Source organism: Sus scrofa, chromosome 6 (assembly GCF_054392235.1).
Source record: "Sus scrofa isolate SSC_HxYL_T2T_F1_AM1 chromosome 6, Sscrofa_HxYL_maternal_Yorkshire_Landrace_v2.0, whole genome shotgun sequence".
NCBI classification, from domain to species: domain Eukaryota; kingdom Metazoa; phylum Chordata; class Mammalia; order Artiodactyla; family Suidae; genus Sus; species Sus scrofa.
This window is the reverse complement of record NC_139388.1, coordinates 155,039,204-155,061,435: the sequence shown is the minus strand read 5'-3', so window position 1 is coordinate 155,061,435 and position 22,232 is coordinate 155,039,204. Positions and strand designations below refer to the sequence as shown.

Here is a 22,232-nt window from a genome sequence, read left to right as displayed (position 1 = left end):
CATGATGGGAACTCCTAAATTCCTCAGATCTTGACAGGAAGGGTCTGCCACTTTTCAACTCTCAAGACTGTAACTATGCATATTCCATAATTTTACTGTGAGAAAAGAAAAAAATATACCTTAAGGGTAAAAATAATAATTCAAATCCTATTGATATTTTATAACATAGAACATGAATATCTATTCCCTTCCTGGCCTCTAGAAGCACACACTGAGAGTCAACTGAAAACCCTAGGACTATGACTGTGGCCAAAACATTCAGCCTGTTTCTGCCTTCCCTCAAAGCTGCTAAATAGTTCTCAGGCTAATCAATAATTCTTGTGGGCAGGACCAAACTTTAGGTTAAAGTAAGTACTTGTAGTAGTTTAGGGTTGCAACTCCATCAACTTTCCGGTTTAGGAAAGGAGGAGAGAAGAATGAGGTTTAAGGATCATATTGACCCGAAGAAAGATGGACAGTAGAAAAGACACGCTTCGTTATCTACAACACATACTTTCATCATACCCATTATATAAAACCATGGAATATCTTTTTGTTTTGATGGTATCTTTTCTCATGAACTTTTCCCTTAAACTATACTCACTGCAGAGAGTTTAAATTGAGAACTGCAGAAGCAATGATCACACACATAAAAACACTTTATGAAATATTAGAGACTGGGGAGTTCTTGACGTGGTTCAGTGGAAATGAATCTGACTAGCATCCATAAAGTCGTGGGTTTGATCCCTGGTCTTGCTCAGTGGGTTAAGGATCTGGTGCCGCTGTGAGCTGTGGTGTAGGGTACAGACTCAGCTCAGATCTGGCGTTGCTGTGGCTGTGGCGCAGGCCAGTGGCTACAGCTCCGATATGATGGCTAGCCTGGGAACCTCCATATGCCACGGGTACGGTCCTAAAAAAAATAAATAAATAAATAAAAAATAAAAATAGAGACCTGTGTTTCCTGATAAGCAAAATGACAGGTTTGTAACACTAGATGATCTCTTAAATTTCGTTTGGTTTTCAAATTCCCATAATTTTATACAGATAACATACTATAATTAAGATTACACACACATATATCACTTACTGTTTCTTTTAAAAATATTCATGGATATAACTGCGTTTTTCTAAATGTCTCATTGGTAATACTTAGTCTTGTAAGTCTGGTTCCATAATAATCTATAATGTAACTACTTCCATCTGAAGGTCCAACAATCTAGAAGAGAAAAATTTCCAAGTTACCCATTTTGCAAAAGATATTTTAACCATACTTTGAGTTTACTTTCTCGTTAAAAACAAAAAAAATCATTTCACTAACACCACAAATACAATTCAAACTAACTCAAGCAGAAAAAGTAATGCAGTGGCTCACGCAGCTAAAAAGGATTCTGAGGAAGCTTACATAATTCTGGCCGCTGCAGGAAACAAGGCCTCAAGGACTGAAATCCCACACCCCACAAGGCCCTTGGTTTGGCTCCCTGCCTCTTTACGTAGCTCTGCTTGCCTTCATTCTGCAGATAGGCACTCCCAATTGGTTGCCAACAATTCCAGATACAAATCGTTGCAGCTTAGCAGTTCCCAATAGAAAGAAAGTAAAATGTTCTTCCTTCATGTTTATATACCAATTTCAGGAAAGGACTTTGATTGATCTGCCTGGTTTTTATATCTATTGATAAACAAATGGTCATATCCAAGGAAATAGGATTAACATTGACCAGACCAGGCTTCCTCTGGAGGTTGAGGTGGTATAACTGACAGTCCTAACGCAACCACATGGAATGGAAAAGGAAGAGATGGGAAAAAAATAACCCATGCTCATTACAGTAGTCTTGTCCATTTCATCACACTGGTAACAATCTACTTTAACATGATCTCTACAACGGATCCTTTAAGAATAATCCTCCATAGCAAAAAAAAAAAGTTAAAAGAAAATAATCCTCAAATGTAGCCTTAGGGGTACACAAGGACTTACCAAAGTATATGTAAGCCCAGATAGTTCCAAGGGAGGTCATTTTGAGATATGTAATTCACATAAATATTCTGTGAAAAACTGATTCTCCTGATACCACACCAGGGTAAAAGCATCCTGCTTGTCCCCTGCCCACTTCCCTCTCACTGTAGTCTTCTCTCCACTTGACAACAGTAAAGCATACTTTCCATCAAAGCACACCTTCCAAGTCTTTTTTTTTTCTTTTTCTTTTTAGGGCCACACCTGCAACATATGGACATTCCCGGGCTAGGGGTCGAATTGGAGCTGCACCTGCAGGCCTACAGCACAGTCACAGTAAAACAGCATCCAAGCCGCATCTGTGACCTATGCCGCAGCTTGCGGCAACGCCATATCTTTAACCCACTGAGCGAGGCCAGGGATAGAACCCGCATCCTCCAGACACTATGTCGGATTCTTAAGCATCTGAGCCACAATGGGAACTCCTCCCCTGAGCCTTATGATGGCACACTGCCTTGAGGCATAAAAATCTCTGATATGTCAAAGAAAGGGATAATTCAAAATATTAGACTTAGGAAAATCCTCTTTAATCAAGGGTCCAAAAATATGTTGTTACATCCTGTTCAAAAGATCCATTCCTAGTAAAATTTTTACTTTCTTTGCTTAAAAAAATTTGCTAATATTTGTATCATATTTATGCTATTTTGACAAACTGTATGCCAATAATTATAATTACAACTTAATCCAGAAATCACAGAAAATTTTTGTACATTTTAATTTTAATGAATAATATGATCAGTATTATTTTAAAGCATAAAAACATGTTACATTAGGATAAAATTCTGTTGGAAATGGGAATAGGAATAAAAATTTAAGGAGAAAAAGAAACAATGTAAAAATTATAATGGTTAGTGAAGGATTCATTCATGTCTTTTTAGAGTGAGGGATACTTTAAACTCTATGGCATTTACATTCTGTTGGATACATTTTTAAATTGATGTAACAGTTTTATTTAAATATGTCAATATTTACAAACTGGAAATGATATCCCTTGCAACTATTTAAACTTATGATAGAGAACTTAAATGTCAACCTAAAACATGCGTAGGGTAGGGATTTAAAAAAATTCTTTTAGGGGTTATGCAACCAGAGTTTGAAGAACACTTCTGTAGAGCAGTCTACATTTTTAAAATAAATTTGGTTTTAAAAGCTATTCAACAAATACTTAATTCCCACATCCCAGTCACTGTGCTGGGCATTATACCCAGAACAGTGAATAAGATACAATATGCCAACAGGGAGCTTATTCTAGAGAATGAAATACCTCATAATGAGACTTTTTTACTCAGTTAAATATGCCTATGCCCACTTTGTTCACTGTCAACAGAGTATGACACCTAAAATTATGTGTTTATTTCTCTAAGAAATAGCCTGAAGCCAAATTCTATAGCATGAAGTATTTGTTTGATAAGCTGGGACATTTCTGAAAACCTATGGCGAGAAGACCACTTACTACCAATCAATGCACCAAGAGGCTGCTACATGTCTTCATGTTACAAGAGGGCAAAAGGGGGGCCACTACTCCATGGGAAGCTATTCTGTACAAAGGGGGGTCGATGTCTATTGTGTGAGAAGCCCTAAGACCGCAAGAAAGCAACCTCATATTCCTCCACGTGAGCTTCCTATAATTACAAATTACCACAGATTTAGTGGATTAAAACAACAGAAATACAGTCTCACAGTTTTGAACGCCAGAAGTCTAAAATCAAGGTATGGGCCCAGCCAGAAGCCCTGTGGAGACTCCAGGGGAAAACCCATTCTAAGGCACTGCCAGGCACTGCCCGGCTGTGGACACCTCACCCCAATCTCTGCCTTTGTCTTCACACCAGCTTCTTTTCTGTGTGTCTGTGTCTTTCTTTCTTTTGTCTTCTAGAAGGACACTGGTCAGTGGATTTATGATTTCTTCACATCGACATCCTTATTTTAATCACATCTCTACAGAGACACTTTTCCCAAACAGGATAATATTCACAGTTTCCAGGGATTTGATACGGGTATCTCTTGTCCTACCATTTCTCCTTCTATGGAGATGGCTGCAGTGGTGTGAAGCAATTAGGTGGAATTTAATTTCTTCTTCCTTGACACTTCTGATTGTTTTCATGATGAAATATTGTTTGCAGCTTAAATGCAAAAATTTTTGAATTGTTTACTTAAAAGAGTAGGCTTTTCGGAGATCCTGTCGTGGTGCAGTGGAAATGAATTCGACCATGAGGTTGTGGGTTTGATCCCTGGCCTCGCTCAGTGAGTTGGGGATCCAGCATTGCCATAAGCTGTGGTATAGGTCACAGACATGGCTTGGATCCCACGTTGCTGTGGCTGTGGCATAGCAGGCAGCTGTAGTTCTGATTTGCCCCTAGCCTGGGAACCTCCATATGCCGCAGGTGTGGCCCTAAAAAACAAACAAACAAAAAAGAGTAGGCTTTTCTACGGGTGCAAATCTATAGCAAGAAGAGTAAATCAGAAAACTTTAGAAAAACATATCAAAGTCAAGAATGTTAAGCAGGGGTCACCAAATTTCCTATTGTTTTTCTGTTCTTCAACTTCGATCTCTATTCTAATTCTCTATAACTCCACTGACCCACTCATATGCACCCACACAAATAATGGCCATATACTTAATCTGGTATGTAACATATTTATTTTTGAAAAACGTGTTCTTTGAATAAATAGGTATCTTTAATTTATCCAAATGATACTTGGATGTTGTAGATCTTGTTCAGTTTCAAATTATTTTCACAGGACAGCAAGACATTTCTGTGTAGCTGTTATGTACATCTACTGTAACTGCTGCCTAGTGTTACAGAGGATGCATCTGTTCTCCAATTAGTGCACCTATCTAGGTTAAGTCCAACCTCCTGCTCCACAAACAGTACTACAACAGACATATTTGTACAATGTCACCCTGTGGACAGGAGCGTGAGTAAATGCCCAGAAATATCTCTACTTACACATTAGTTATTTGGGTGATTTTATGAATCACCTCTTAGTTTACTGGGCTCATTTAACTACTAGGCTCCCTATCATTTTCTTGATGACCTGCATGTTCCACATATCAATTCCTGTTGCTAGTATACTTTTAACTCAGTCTATTAACTGTTAACTTGGTCTATAGTATCCTTTTTAGAAAAGAATTTCTCTCTCTCTCTTTTTTTTGTTCAGTGGCTGTACTTGCATATGGAAGTTCCCAGGCTAGGGGTCGAATTGGAACTGCAGATAAGGCCTACACCACAGCCTCAGCAACACCAGATCTATGCCACATCTGTGACCTATGCTGCAGCTTGCAGCAATGCCGGATCCTTAACATACAGAGTGAGGCCAGGGACTAAACCTGCATTCTCAGACATTACGTCAGGCTCTTAACCTGTTGAGCCACCATGGAAACTGCTAGAAAAGAAATTTCTTAATTTTAATGTATCAAAGTCAGTGATTTATTTATGGTTTATGTTTTTGGGGTCTTGCTTAAGAAGTCTTAATCCATATAAGGTCATGAAGACAGTCTCTTCAACTAGCTTTATGTAAAAGTTTATCTTCTCCTAGGTATATACACCAAAGAATTCAATACGGGCTTAAACAGATACTTATACACAAGTGTTCATAGCAGCGTTATTCACAATAGCCAAAACATGCAAACAACCCAAGTGTCCACCAACAGATGAACGGATTTTTATCCATTCATGTGGTATATATACATACAATGGAATATTACTGTTCAGCCTTAAAAGTTAATGAAGATCTGATACATGCCACAATATCAAGGAATCTTGAAAACATTATGCAAAGTAAAATAAACCAGACATAAAAGGACAAATATTATATGATTCCATTTACGTGAAATATCTAGAGTAGGCAATTTCTTTGGGATAAAAAGTAGGTTAGAGATTACCAGGATCCGGGAGAAGGGGAAATGGGAAGTTGCTGCTTGTTGGGTAGTTTCCATTTTGAGTGATGAAAAGTTTAAGAAATAGATAGTGGTGGAGTGTCTGTTGTGGAGCAGTGGGTTAAGGATTCAGTATTGTCTCTGCAGCAGCTCAGGTTGCTGTGGAGATACAGGTTCAATTCCTGGCCTGGCCACAGTGGGTTATGGATCTGGCATTGCTGTAGCTATGGCATAGGTTGCAACTGTGGCTCAGATTAGATCCCTGGCCTGAGAATTTCATTCTGCTAAGGGTGGCCACAAAAAAAAATTATATATATATATATATATTAGTGACAGTTGTACAATATTCTGAATATCCTTAATGCCAAAGAACTGTATGCTTAAAAAACATTAAAATGGGAGATTTTATATTGTGCATATATATTTTACCACACCAAAAAAGAGCTTATTTGAACTTGAACAATGTTGTAGTGTTTCTTGTAATTTATAAATTTTTGATTTTGTTAGTGGAAAACATATTTTTGTTTGTATAAGTTTTAAGTAGCATTCTAATAAAAATAAGCAAATGAAAGAGCTCGGTTACCAGTAAGTACTTTAACACCTAAACTTTAACAACAGACATGATCTCTTTTTACTGACTTTGTCTTGTTGTTGAAGTTAGATGGCTTAGATTACTCAATTCTTATGAATTTAAAATGTTATGAAAGATTTAGGGAGAGAAAGAAAAAAACTAACACTATACAACTCTGTCAATGTATCACTTTTCTATCTAATCCACATATGAGTTTCTCCATATGAAGAATGCAAATATTAATACTGGCAAGATCAAATCATCTCCTGAAGACCTATTAACCTGGTGCCAAGTAAAATGACACAGCTGTCTGCAGTTAGAGGATAATGCTGCATCCTGTGTCCCTCCCAATTCCCCAAAGAGGAAATTCATATTCTCTTAAAAGTCAAATGTTTGGGTCCAGAGTGGACTTCTACATGTCGTTAATCTTAACATGAGGCTGTTAAAACCATCTGATTAGTCACATTGTAATTAAGCACCAGAATTCCCACACGTGCTGTAAGTTATACATGCAGATCCCCTGACTTTATCTGATTTAAAGACTGGTTGTTATTTATCCTGAAGGATCAATATAAACATCATTCCTCAAGAAATGAATAAGATTCACCATTATATCTCCTGAGGAAAACACAGCTTTTGGCTCAGACACAAGACTAGTTTTTTGGTTGGTTGGTTGTTTTTGTCTTTTCTAGGGCTGCACCCGTGGCATATGGAGGTTTCCAGGCTAGGGGTCTAATCCAAGCTACTGCTGCTGGCCTACGCCACAGCCATAGCAACATGGGATCCAAGCCGTGTCCGAAACCTACACCACAGCTCACAGGTAAGGGAACTAAGTGAAATCTACCTCACTAAGGTCATGTGACAGAGCGGAAGCTACCCGAATCAGTCTCCTCAGTTTTCCAGTTACCTTCCCCAATAAATCATACCAGGGTTAAATAAATAAAGCAGAGCTATTGGGAAGATTTGATATCTAGTTTTTGTATATTGCTGTCCTACATCTAGCGAACTATCAAGGACTCGGACCAACTTTTCCAGGACTAATAAGAGATTCAGAGTGATCCCACAGTCAGTCCTCCTTTTGATCAATAACATGTATTTCATGGGGCAAGGGCATAGGTTACATCTTTGACAAAACATATTGGTTTACACAGAACTGCATCTATAATCTTAGCCTTATTTATGCTCTAAATCAAAAAGCCTAGGCTTTTAAAAATTTTAGTAAAATTCCAAGAATCTAAACAAGATGAAATAAAGTTGAGCCTTTTTAAATTTTCAGCCTAGAGTGTTCAAGGAAATATTTCTGATAATAAGTGGATTCTTATTCTTAGACCTCTTTGGAGAGAGTAAGATTATAAGTTCCTTTAGGGCAAAGACCCTAACTTATAGGGCAAGGACTCCAACTTTTATACGTAATTGGTACACGTTAAATCCATTCTCACCAATGGCACAAAACCTACTATTTAGAGTTTATCATACCTACTTTTATTTTGTTCATTACCTCTCAAGTGACCCTATGAAATTTAGAAACTTAAAGCCCTAAAGAAAAGCACTTTTTAAAAACTACCATTTTTAGCCTCTCATCACCCCCTGTAACTGGCACAAAGTCACACTTTTCACAAGGTATACTGTATTTAGCTCAAATCAGTAAAAATTTTGAGAGCATACTCTATGTTGAGCATACTGTTAGTGCTAGAGGAGATGAAATCTTTTTTTCCTCAAGAAATCTGCATGAAAAGCCAAACTTGGGATGTAAAATTTAAAGAAAAAGAATACAAAAGCAGTATATAATCCAGTGCTAAAATGAGTTAACGTGCCAAACTAATGAGATATTTGATAAGTTTATTTAGAAAATTCATAAACATCTTGGAGATTACACTGCTTTTGTAAATTTTTGCTGCTTATAAAGTCAGGAGTCCTTTAAGGACATCTACTCTGCAATGTTAATAGGAATGAAAATAAAAGTAATTTCTTTCACAATGCATAGAATTTTTTAAAACTGTCACAAAGAACTCTGACATATTTCCTTCTAACAACTTTTCATATTCCAAATCATTTTTCCATTCTCCCTCTACCCATCTTCATCTTTATGATTTGTGGCTGTCTTGTCACCACTTAACAGATTTTCTTTCCTTTTTGTTTGGTGGAGTACACAACAGTAGTTTTAGCATAATTAAGAATGTCCAGATTGTGTGAAAAGAAAAGAGGTTTAAATGAAATCAAATATTCTCATATTTTTTGATAAAAAAATTATCTATCCTCCATGATGTATATAAATATATATATAAGCACAAAACAGTGTTTTAAAATTTTAAGACCTGTCAGAGTTCCCATCATGGTGTAGTGGTTAGCGAATCTGACTAGGAACCATGAGGTTGCAGGTTCGATCCCTGCCCTTGCTCAGTGGGTTAAGGATCCAGCACTGCCATGAGTTGTGGTGTAGGTAGAAGATGCAGCTCGGATCCCACGTTGCTGTGGCTCTGACACAGGCCAGCAGCTATAGCTCCGATTAGAGCCCTAGCCTGGGAACTTCTATATGCCACGGGAGTGGCCGTAGAAAAGGCAAAAAGACAAAAATTAAGACCTGTCTTAGGAATACAAACATACATACAGCAGTTATACAAAATAGCTGCCCATAACTGAAAGATGATATGCTATACACGTATCATGATTTAGATTTTGTTGAATGCACAAAAGAACTGAATTAATTTTATGGATCATTTTATACCATTCATTCACACAATGCCATCTGCATATTTTTTAAGAATAAAAAATAGAAGAAATGTCAAAGGTTTGCTAACAAACTTCTCAAAGCATTTTTAGTAAATGCAGTTATAAAGCTTCCTTACGCTAGTAAAAGATGCTCTATATTTTATATTGTTTCCATCAAAAGATGAAATAACTAGACCTATTTTTTTAAAAGCAGATTTTCCTGGATTTTTGTTATAAACACTGTGACGTTTTTATAGGTCTTGAGTTCTTGCACAATATGTTTCTGGAATCATAGTCCAAAAAGAAAAACATTGCAATTCCCTGGGGAATAATATTTAATAGCAAAGAAAAGAAATTGGGGATAGAGAAAGAGAGGAAGGAAAAAAGAATAAACAAAAAAGATGATAGAATGTAAAAGGTTTATGAGAAATTTAAAAAATATATTCAAGGCAAAAATATTAACATAGTTTATGATATTTATAGTAAAAACCTACTTGATTTGCTAAAAAAATTCTCTAAAACTAATGTGATCAACATCACATGTTAAGTATATTAAACAACATATAGTATAAGGCCACACATCTCATTTGGCTACTTTTGAAAAATGATTTTTCTCCCAATCTGAAAAGAGTCTTAAGTGGTCATCTTCATAAAAATGTTTTATTTAGGGAAATTTACTGCAGAAATTTAAACACTCTAACTCTACTTCAATACTCTGTTAATGTGATAGTCTCAATTCTAGATCTTTAAGAAAAAGAACTACTAGTTCTGAAAAGTGTAGATATACATGTGCCGGAAAATAGCGGCTGAATCAAGAAAGCTCTGTAATTTGACATAGATAAAGCGACAAACACTGACATCGCCAAAGAAAGAACCTAGTGCAAAATATTAACTAAATGGTTGGGTTTTAAAGACACGGAATTCTGTATGTATCTTAAAGGATCCCAATAATACATTAAAATCCTTGGATCCTCATTTAAAGTGAGAAACCCATTTCCAAGCATATGTGCACGAGTACCTTAGCCTCTTCATGCCTGCTTGCCTGTCCCACAGTCAGAGAAGGCAGGATATTTGGTTAGGCATATGTTTATGAATAAAGACAGGAGAATTCCAACTTTAAAACCAAATATTTTCCTTGTTTAATTCTGGTATCTTATTGGTCCATATGTTGCCTCCTCCTCACAGTATGGTCCCCTCCTCACAGTATGTTACCAAAAAACTCCTAGATTTTGACTTTCTTTTAGAGCATAAGGATAACATCAAGCAGACTTGAGGAGTGGAAATACTGTATGAGAAAGAAGAGCAAAACTGATAATGATCTAAATACACACATTGACACACTTGCTGAAGACATTCGGTGCTCCATAAATGCTTACTGAAATGCTGTCTTGTGACATTTGCTGTAATAAATTCATTTCTTCTCTAATTTAAGAATCCTCATAAGTTAGCCACAACCAGTTCAGTATAATTTAATAGAAAACATCTGGTGGCACTTTTAAATGCTTAAGGAGAGCATTCACAAACCACTGCAGCAGGAGACAACAAAGCTAACACAAAGAAGCAGAGACAAAGAGCAGGAGAGTCCTGAACACATGATTTGATTCTATGGATTTGGTCTTAACCTGAGACTAGCCCCACTCCTGGATTTTCCACAGAGTGCCCAGATAGTCCTTTTTTCTTTTTTGGCTTAAGCTAGCTGGATTTCAGTTACCACGTTTTTGCAACCAAAAGAATACTACTATAAAGTACCTGTCCAGTACAAATAAAAATCTTGTTTCTGCCTCTATATGTTCATATGTAAATATCAGATTCCCATCAGTATCCTATTTAGTAATTGACATTATTTTGAGTATCAGGAAAAGAAATAGTTTGAAATCTCAATCCCATGTATATTTAGGGACTCAAAATATAAATTAAAGGTTCTGAGGGAGTTCCCATTGCGGCTCAGTGAAAATGAATCCAACTAGTATCCATGAGGATGAGGGTTTGATCCTGGGCCTCGCTTAGTGGGTTAAGGATCCAGCATTGCCGTGAGCTGTGATGTAGGTCACAGACTCGGCTTGGATCTGGAGTTGCTGTGGCTATGGCTATGGCTGTAGCTCCAATTTGACTCTAAGCCTGGGAACTTCTCTATGTCATAGGTGTGGCCCTAAAAAAAGAAAAAAAGATTCTGTGATGTTCTTCAGTAAAGAAACCTCTATTCACTTGGTTGAACTCACAATTTACAAATCATATTTATTCTTATGTCTTTTGGAACTACTATTGGTAGAGCGCAGGCTAGGAAATGCTACTCAAATCATGCCTGTGATCCCTTAGATTTAGCATCTGCAGAAAAATTTAAAAAGCACTCTTAACTGCTTTCTGACATAGTTAAAATATATCACAGAACTCAAATTTAAATGAAAAAGTAGGAATCTTCTAGACCGAAACTAACTTACCTGCATTGAAATAAGAATGAAATCAATTAGGCTCCCAATTCCACAAAACCCTACAGTGCAAAACTTTAACAAACCTAGAAAAGAAGGTAAAGTCATTTGCAATATGGAAAGTCTTAGATATTAATAAACTTTTCTGTTTCCCAATAAACCATTATATATACCACAAACTCCTTATATCAAGAACATAAAATTAACACTTAAGAAAAAATCTTCATCTAAAAACATGAAAAAAGTTAAATGGGCAATACGGAAAAGTCACCAAAAATGTATTATTCACTTAACAAATAAACAATAGGAACTGAAATAAAAACTCAAAGCAATTTTAAAAAATATCTTAAGAGAAAAGGCCTAAGAAAATAAATCTTTTAAATCTCAGTACATCAGAGTTACAGAACATCTTTTAGTCCTAAAATCCTTATTTATTTAGACTTAATATATTATAGATTCAAATTTTAATATTCATGTATAACAAAGTTCAAATAAAGAAAGTTCAAATAAATAAAGGTACAGAAAAAATAATTAGGGGAAAAACCACTGATCCTGGAGTTAAATTGCAAAACTCTATTAGGAACCCAATTATCTTGGGTTTATCCTATACTTTTTTCCTAAGCATCTTAAGTTTATTATTAGCTCTATAGTTAAAATCAACAATTCTGTGAACTATATACACCTCTGTCCTTGGTTCCAACCTTAGAGCTAAGGTACAATAATAGATGGTAATAGAGCACAGAATTTAGGACATATACAACGATACAACACAAAAACATGGTGATGAAATTAGAAGAGGCAGATTGGGGGTGGGGGTGGGATGAGTAATCTCTCTTCCATATTTAAACTTGAGTTGCTTTCCAGACATCCAATTTGAGATGTAAAAATGGTATGAAACAGGACTCTTCGTGAAAGGGTAGTTCTAAGCATCAACTACAAATAGATGCTAGCTAAAACTGAAAGACTGGATGAGATCACGTCTTGCACACATTTGAAAATACACAAATAAGTTCTGAAATATGCAGGTATATTAGATGATTCCCCATCCTTATTAGTATTAGATATACAGCAGAACAATGCTATAAGTACTGGGATAACACTTGTTGGAAATAATTTTAAAAGTGTTCTTCAAAACACTTATAACCTACCTAATAGTTTATACTTGTTTATTATATGCTTCATGGAAGCCCCGGTAGGAGAGGGTCTTTCATCTGACTTGTTTACTTCTGTGTCCTTAGTACCTACAATATTGTCTGTCACATGGTAAATGCTCAATATTTGTTGAATGAATAGATGTTTTCTCAGCTTTTCTGTTTCCTAAAGACCCTTAACCTTTTCCATGACCTTATATAACAATTCCTTTATTTATTTTTTCATTCACTGCATTTTAGTACAGTTGCCCAAGGAGCTTTATCCACTTAGTATTATATACATATTACATATGTATTATATCCATTCACTCATTTGATTTCAGAAACGTATCCTTCTTCAAAGAACATTTTGGAAATATCAGTTTCCCTTCCTTCAATTTTTAATAAAAAGAATATTAAGAATGGTCTCCCAAAAGTTTGTCTTTAATTAACTGCTGCTACTCTATGAAGACAATGCAACCATGTCAGAGCCTGTGCCCTTATCATATCCTCTGCCAACGATATTCTTCCTGAAGCTCTTCTCATCTCAGGCTACATCTTTAGCCCCAGCACTCCATCACATCTCCTCAATTCATTCTCTTCGTGGTGATGATTAGAAATATTTGTTGGTTTGTTCATTCATTCTCAATCTTCCTATGCCATGTAAATTCCTAAAGGTAGGGTTCTTACCTCAATTCCTTGAATGGTATGTGACAGACAGATTTTGATAAATTTTTGTTTAATAACTACCAAAAAACTAGAAACAGCCTAAATGTCTAACAAGGAAAAATTGCCTCAAGAAATTAAGGTACATCTAATAATAGGAGAAAATATCATGCATATTTTTATTTTATTTTATCTTATTTTATTTGCTTTTTAGGGCTGTACCTGGGTATATGGAAGTTCCCAGGATAGAGGTTGAATCAGAGCTGCAGCTGCTGGCCTACACCACAGCCACAGCAAGGCCAGATCCAACCACATCTGCGACCTACACTACATCTCACGGCAATGCCAGATCCTTAACCCACTGAGCAAGGCCCGGGATTGACCCAGCATCCTCATGGATCCTAGTCGGTTTCGTTACTGCTGAGCCAGGATGAGAACTCTCTCATACAGCTATTTGAAAACAGTGAATGAAGTCTATTTATTGGCAAAGTAATGTGATAACACTCAAAACAGAGGAAGATAAGAGTCCATTAAAAACCTAGATATTGTGCTGCCCTTCTCTAAGGGTGCTTCATAAGAACGAACATGAGAGGTTCAGATAAAATATTAGATAAGAGAATGATACATATGTTTGGAACTTTAGTAAATGTTACCTTCTCCCAGAGTAACACATTTAAGAAACTAAAGGACAGATCCAGATGATATTTAAGCTTTTAAGGAATCTGCAAACTAATCTGACAGAAAGCAGGTAAGAGCAGGACAAAGAGGGCCAAAAGGCTGGGATTAAAAATAGGCATGACGGGAGTTCCCATTGTGGCTCAGTGGTTAATGAATCCGACTAGGAACCATGAGGTTGCAGGTTCGATCCCTGGCCTTTCTCAGTGGGTTAAGGATCCAGTGTTGCCGTGAGCTATGGTGTAGGTTGCAGACTCGGCTCGGATCCCATGTTGCTGTGGCTCTGGCGTAGGCTGGTGGCTACAGCTCCGATTAGACCCCTAGCCTGCAAACCTCCATATGCCGCAGGAGCGGCTCAAGAAAATGCAAAATAATAATAATAATAAAATAATAAATAAATAAAAATAAATATAGGCATGGGGAAACTTAGGGGAGTGACAGATATGGTCATTTTCTTGATTATGGCGATTGTTTCATATGTGTATATGTCTAATTTATCAAACTGTATGGTACGTCTTAAATATGTGCACATTAATATATGTTATTGATACCTCAATAAAGTTGTTTTTAAAAAATAAGGAACTGGGAGTTCCCATTGTGGCCCAGTGGAAACAAATCCGACTAGGAACCATGAGGTTGTGGGTTCTATCGCTCAGTGGGTTAAGGATCCGGCATTGTTGTGAGATGTGGTATAGGTTGCAGATGTGGCTTTGATCATGCGTCACTGTGGTTGTGGTGTAGGCCAGTGGCTATAGCTCCGATTCGACCCCTAGCCTGTGAACCTCCATATGCCACGGGTGTGGACTTAAAAAAAAAGATGCACAAAAAAATAGTAATAAGGAATTAAGTTGATTGTTTAAAAAAAAAAAAACTTTAAAGTTTACAATCACTAGTCATTTACATCCTGTCTCACTTGTGATATTAACTAAGATCCATCCGTTTCTACAAATTTAAGACAAAGGATGACTTTATTAATGAAGTTGCTGATAATGCTATCTTAAACTTGTTTTAGTTTTTCAAATGTAAAAACAATTTATGAAAAGAAGACAGGGATGATATTAAGAATTAAAAGAGAACAAAACAAAATAAAACTCCAAATAGTACAAGGCTCATGACAAACATATGATAAATGTTATCTCAGGTGTTATTTGTGCTACACTATTGCAATTCTACCATATTACAATTATTATTATAGTTGAGAAATTTAGACAGCATAAGTCCACACTATTTATAGTAGCATCATCTAACCTAGTCTCATCTCCTGCAAATTCCTCTGCCCATGTTACAGCCCAACTACCCGAAGTTCTCTTCCATTGTGCTGTGGAAGAAAACTCATGTCTCCCTCATCCATCACTGCATTTATATGTGCTATGCTGTCTTCTTCCTTGCCTCCTCCTTTGCCCCCACTATTCCCAATCAGTCATCTAGCTAATTCTTAATTGTCTCATAAAACTTCTGGAATGTCTTCTCTAACACTCCCAGGATAAATTTAATGACATTCCTAGATGCTCCCCAGCACACTGCCCTTAATTTTCAGCAGGGCACATATCCCATAGTGGGACTTACTATTTATTTGTCTGTCTTCCACTACCCTTCCATGAGCAATACGAAGTCAGGGCTGAGTCATTCCTATGCCTGATCAATAAGACTGCTGGGGAACAAACTGTATCAATAGTAAATTACCTTACTTGTAAACAAACACTGATCAACTTGAACAACACAAAGCAGCATACATTCTAAACAGCACTTACTAAAAGAAGTGCAAGCTGTTACTCTTATGGATTTCATTACTTAGCACATCAGTTTCGGTTTTTTAAAAGATAGGTGGATATTTGCGAGCTACCTAAAGTAGCCTGACGCTTTTTTTTTTTTTTTTTTTTTGTCTTTTTGCCATTTCTTGGGCTGCTCCTGCGGCATATGGAGATTCCCAGGCTAGGAGTCATCGGAGCTGTAGCTGACGGCCTACGCCAGAGCCACAGCAACTCGGGATCCAAGCCTCGTCTGCGACCTATACCACAGGTCACGGCAATGCCGGATCCTTAACCCACTGAGCAAGGGCAGGGATCGAACCCGCAACCCCATGGTTCCTAGTCAGATTCATTAACTACCGAGCCACGACGGGAACTCCAAAAGTAGCCTTTTTGTCCAAAGAAAAAAGTTGTTAGCTCTCTTTGTACAGATCCTATTTACTTACCTTACTGTGGAAAGAAATATTGTATTTAGATTTTAAACAGTTTTGAAATTCCAAATAAGTGATTCTAGTCAAGAAGGGTCCGTTTCTGTCCTAAACCATTACTACTGTAGATATATTCTTCCCAAAAGATTATGCTTCAGATGACATTAATAAAGCTCCTATTTTGAATGTACCTTACTAACACTTTATTTATTTTTTGCTTTTTAGGGCCGCAACCTCGGCATATGGAGGTTCCCAGGCTAGGGGTGGAATTGGAGCTGTAGCTACTGGCCGACACAAGAACAGCAATGCAGAATCGGAGCCGCATCTGCAACCTACATCACAGCTCACAGCAACGCTGGATCCTTAACCCACTGAGCAAGGCCAGGGATTGAACCTGCATCTTCATGGATGCTAGTCAGATTCGTCAACAGCTGAGCCATGACGCCAACACTTTAGTAACTTAAACTTTACTTTTAAAGTACATAAATTCAATAAAAAGATTTAATTGGGTATAAGATTAAAAAAAAAAAACAAAGATTAATATTTGGTATTTAAAAAATTGGGAGGAGAATTTTTTATTTTATTACAGGTCGAGTCTTGAAAATACCCTTCTATCTGTGCAACTATCTAAGACAATGCAGGAGTTCCCATCTTGGCACAGCGGAAACAAATCCGACTAGGAACCATGAGGTTTCAGTTCGATCCCTAGCCTTGCTCATCAGATTAAGGATCCAGCGTTGCCATGAGCTGTGGTGTAGGTTGCAGATGTGGCTCCTATCTGGCTTTGCTGTGGCTGTGGCTGTGGCTGGCAGCTATAGCTCTGATTAGACCCCTAGCCTGGGAATCTCCATATGCCGCGGGTGTGGCCCTAAAAAGACAAAAGACAAAAAGGAAAAAAAAAAAAAAGCTATCTAAAAATACTACTACTACTTTTCATAACCATAAATAAGATCATAAGAAAAACAGAATTTGAGGTTCTACCTATAACTATTTTCATACCAGTCAACATTGCATTAGCCAGTTAAGAATTTTTTAAAATGACAGTAATTGTTTTAATTGAATGCCAGAATTCCTTAACCTTGGATTCTTAGTAAAAAATTTAAACTCAGTTAAAAACATTTAAATTTTTTAAGTTTACAAACACTGTAATTTTACATATTAGATTAGATTAAGTTGATAAAACATCAAAATCCTTAAACTTAAGATGGTTTAAATGCAAGTAAGATAGATATAAAAATATTTAAATGCTTAAAGAAATAAAAGAACTTTCAGTTAAAGATAATGAATTTGGGAGCTCCTGTTGTGGCTCAGTGGTAACGAACCAGACCAACATCCAAGAGGACGTGGCCTCACTTAGTGTGTTAAAGGATCCGATGTTTCCATGAGCTGTGGCTTGGATCCCGTGTTGCTGTGGTGTAGGCCAGTGGCTATAGCTGTGGTGTAGGCCAGTGGCTATAGTTCTGATTTGACCCCTAGCCTGGGAATTTCCATGTGCCATGGGTGCAACCCTAAAAAGACCAAAAAAAAAAGAAAAAAAAAAAAAAAAAGATAATGAATCTGACATGTCCACTTAACTCCTCTCACCTTCCACTCTAAGACCCCCTTAAAGATAGTTTCTCCATCTGATCATCTGTCCTTCTGCCCATCTATCCATCATCTAAAAACACTAGTTAGACTAAAAGACTCTTATTATGGCAACTCAGACGCCTTCTGTACATATTATCTGGTTTTCAGGCGTATTATAGAGAGGCATGATTGCTATATAACAAATGGCATGAGAATGCAGTTAAGATATCATTCAGGTCAGGAGACTGCATCAATCTCTTTTTATCTTCCTCTGCCACCAATTTTCCTCCATTTTAGGCTACTTCTCACAATTTCAGCAGTACCATCTTCCCAAAATATAAATATGACCATGACACTCCTCTGCTCAAAAACCTTGACAGCTTCTGATGCTTAAAGGGAAAGTCCAAACTCCAATACAAGACTCTCAAAGCTTTCTATAATCTGACCGCAGGTTACCTCTGGAATCACTTTTCATCTCCTGCCATCTTTCTTCCTACACCATAGGCTAAACTATCCCCCATTCTCTCAACACACCCATGCTCTTTCACACCTTGTGCCTTTGCACATGCTGTTCCCTCTAATGCCCTAAGTCTCTGCCATCTGCTCATCCTTTAAAAGCTAATTCGAAGGTTACTTCATCCAAGAAGTCTTCCCTCACATCCTAAGGCTAACTAAATCAGTCCCTTTGCTCTCACAGCACTTAACAATGGTTCTGTGAGAGTGCTGTATCATAAACTGGCCCACCAAACACATTTATTTCTTATTTATTTTCTTCTAACCATTATGAACTGTAATCTCCATCATTTCCAGAGCACTTTGTTACTCACTTAAAAAGGAGTAAACATTGAACAAATGTTTGCTAACTGAAAACAAAAAACAAAAAACCATCATGTATATAGTATTTTAAACTTTGACTTCCATTTATGGCCTTATAACACCAAGTTCTAGGTAAGGCTAACAGAAGCATACTTCCCACCAAGGTTACCAGTGAAGATTCCTCTTTGATCTCTGGTGGGTAGCAACATGGAAAGAATAAGATTAACTTTGCTAGCTAGAAAGCAAATCATTCAGAAACTTTACATTTGCCCAGTGAAGGGCTTAACATAGAAGCAAAGTACTACAGTAAATAAAGCATGAGCTCTTGAGCCAGAATATTTGGGTTCAAATTCAGGTCACTAGCTGAGTGTCCTTGGGTAAATCTCTTAATCTCATCACTATTTCCCTATCCATAAAACAAGGATGATAACAACAAATATGTCACAGTATAAAGCAAGGCCTCCAGAGAGTAAATCCCTTAACCCCTCTGGTGACAACTTCCCTACCTGTAAAAGAAGATTTAAGCAGGATGATAAACTCAAGAGAGTTTTAAGGCCTAAATAAGGGCAGGCATGTCAAAGTATTCAGCAAAAGCCATCATCAAATGTAAATCGATTTCATAGGCATTGGTGACTATGGTAAATGTAAAGATTATAGCTAGGGGGTTCCCAACGTTGCGCAGCAGAAACGAGTCCGACTAGTGTCCATGAGGATGCAGGTTCGATCCCTGGCCTCACTCAGGGGGTTAAGGATCTGGAGTTGCCGTGAACTGTGGTGTAGGTTGCAGACGTGGCTCAGATCCCATGCTGCTGCGGCTGTGGCGTAGGCTGGCAGCTGCAGCTCTGATTCAACCCCTAGCCTGGGAAATTCCATATGCTGCAAGTGCGGCCCTAAAAAGAAGGTATGGAGAGGGATCAAGAGTAATAATCAGGCTCCGCACCAGCTCGTGCCGGTTGCTGTTGTCCCAAACCCAGCTTCTCCAGAAAGTAGTTTTTATTCCCAAGGCAACATTGATAGACGTTCAGGTAGAAGGCAAATATTTCTTGAACGAGTAGGGAGAGATGGGCATTTATTCATAAAACTTACTGAATGTCCACTGCATGACCAGCACTGGCAATAACAGCTCAAGTCTATACTATCTTGAGTGAATGTTTTCATAAAAGATGAAAAGACAGGAAAAGTCAATATTTCTTACCCAAGTTAACTAGAGAGCTAACTGCTCACTCTATACTTATAGAAGAAGGTTGACTATTCAACTCCAGCTACAAGGAACTTATAACTATTAAAAGTATGCAGAGATTCAAACTATGAGAAGAGGTACATTTACCTACAAGTTCCACAAGATTTTTTTTTTTTAAATGAAACATACTCACCCAAGGCAGGGTATCCAAGGTAAAATCGATCTGCTCCCAACCATCCAAGAAAAAGAGACAGTGCAACTGCCACTTTGTATGAATAGCCATTTCTGCACAGAATTAGAACCTGAATGTCACATTCGTATATTTCCAACACGTAAACATTGTAGAAAATACAAGTGTTAATTATTATTATTTGTTAATTGGCTCATTCATCCATCCAGTTAATGATTTCTGGGCAGATACAGAGTGCCAGGCACTACTTTAGGCTACTGGAATATATTAATGAACAAAAGAGACAAATATCCCTGCCCCTAAAGAGTTTACAATCTAATGGCAACAAGCAATAAACACGAACACATTTAAAAAGTAAATCATATGTTAGAAAGTCATAAACGCTATGAAAAAAAGAAATGGATTAGGGTATATGGGGGAATCCAGAATGCCAGGGGTACAGACAAAGGCCATTTAAGTGGCATGACAAGAGGAAGCTTCATTGAGAAGGTGATATTTGACCAAAGACCTAAAGGATATAAGTGACTTAGTCATGCCATATCTCAGAGGGAAGAGTCCCAGACAAAAGAAATTGCTGTTGCAAAGGCAGCATACCTGACATGTCTGAGCTCTATTAAGGAGGCCATTGTAGTGGGAGTGGGGTCAGAGAAGGAAAGAATAACAGGAGACGAGGTCAGAGAGATGAAAGGGGGCGAAAAGGGCAGGTCATACAGGCCTTGAATATCATCACAAGTAGAAACCTCTGTCTTTCACTCTCAGACATATGTGAAGCTACTGCAGAGGTAAGAAGGGGTGTGGTGTGATCTGATTTAGATTTTCAAATAATCACTCTAGCTGCTGTGCTGAAAATAGACTGTAGGGGAGTATTTGTGAACTACTGTCACAATAACTTATAACAAACCATCCCCAAAGTCAGTGACTTACAACAATAAGCAATTATTCTCATACCTGTAGATGGCAATTGGCTATGGTCCAGCTGACCTAGGCTGGAGTTGGCTAGGAGGTGCTACTTTAGGCTGAAGTTTGTCTGCAGTTGAATCCAGGCTGAGGATTCAGTTCAAATCAGTTCCACTTAAGTTCTTCTAGGGCCCAGGCTGAAGGGGCATTTACTTGGGATAAATTCTTTCCAGCATATATTACCAAGTATAAGATGAAAGCTCAACCCCACAAGCACATTCAAGCCTCTCCTTATTTTATATCTGCTAACATTACACGTGGTCAAGCCCCAAACCAACAGAGTGGGAAGTATACACTACCCAGTTAGCAGGGACTGAGAGAAGTAGATTTGCTGAACAAATTCACACTATCACAGGGACAAAGGAGTTTGACGGCTATTGAAATCCAGGTGAAAATTAATAGTGGCTTAACCTGGAGGAATAGCAAAGGAAAGAGTGAGAAGTGACCAGATTCTGGATATATTTTTAAGTCCATCCAAGTCAATTCCCTGATATATTAGATTTAGGGCATGAAAAGAGAAAGGAGTAAGGACAATGCTAAAGATTTTATCCTAAGTAACTATAAAATGAAACTAGCGTTAACTGAGTTTGGGAAGGCTGAGGATGACCCAGACCTAGAAAGGATGATCAGGACATCAGTTTGGGACATGTGAGTTTGAGATGATTCTCAGACATCCAAGTGGAGTCGTCCAAAAGACAGCGAGATTTGCAAGTCTGGAGTGAGGGAGACAAGTCTGGGCTGGCTATACAAATTAGGGAGCTGCAGGCATACAGGAAGTATGTGAAGTCAGGAGATTGCCAAGTGAATAAAGAGGCAAAAGAAGAAAGTCACAGAATGAGCCCTGAGATACTCTAATACTAAGAGATCAAGAAAGAAGAAACCAGAAAAGAGCTAACAATGAAGAAGTAAAACCAAAAGAGTGAAGTATCGTGGAAGCCAAGTGCAGACAGTATTACGGAGAACAGAGTGATCAACTGTGCTAATTGTGACTAACAAATAAGAATGCCTGAGTATTCACCACTAAATTTAACCAAAAGGAGATCTTTAGTGACCTCCGCAAGAGCAACTCTGGTAACATGATAAGGGCAAAAGACAGAATACATATTTAAGAAAATCTGGAAGGACCACAGCAGTGTCTGTGACTCTGCCCCCATCTCACAGAACCCATAAACCTGTCATGTTCCCCCTGCTGCTACAGCAATGCCCACAAGCCAGGCAACATGTGGCAGAGGGACCCATCATCCTGGTGTCCCCAGTGGTGATACCAGCAAGAGTAGCAACGCTGGTAGCATCAAGGCACCAATAA

At 37.7% G+C, this 22,232-nt stretch overlaps 1 protein-coding gene across 5 annotated transcripts in view; it reads right to left on the bottom strand.

Moving 5' to 3' along the window:
- The window catches only part of TM2D1 (TM2 domain containing 1), a 36,846-nt gene that overhangs the window by 1,479 nt on the left and 13,135 nt on the right, over positions 1-22,232 (bottom strand). For 2 of the 5 annotated variants that reach the window (XM_084964862.1, XM_013988894.3), the window contains 3 exons: positions 19,973-20,064; positions 11,583-11,656; positions 1,067-1,195 (listed from right to left, as the gene is read on the bottom strand). In XM_084964862.1, the coding sequence (XP_084820988.1) occupies positions 1,085-1,195; positions 11,583-11,656; positions 19,973-20,064 (277 nt within the window). In that variant the 3' untranslated portion in view covers positions 1,067-1,084. Of the gene's footprint in view, positions 1-1,066; positions 1,196-8,555; positions 8,855-11,168; positions 11,657-19,972; positions 20,065-22,232 lie in introns of those variants that run through there. The other 3 variants (XR_014808122.1, XR_014808123.1, XM_021096562.2) reach the window with 3 other exon arrangements.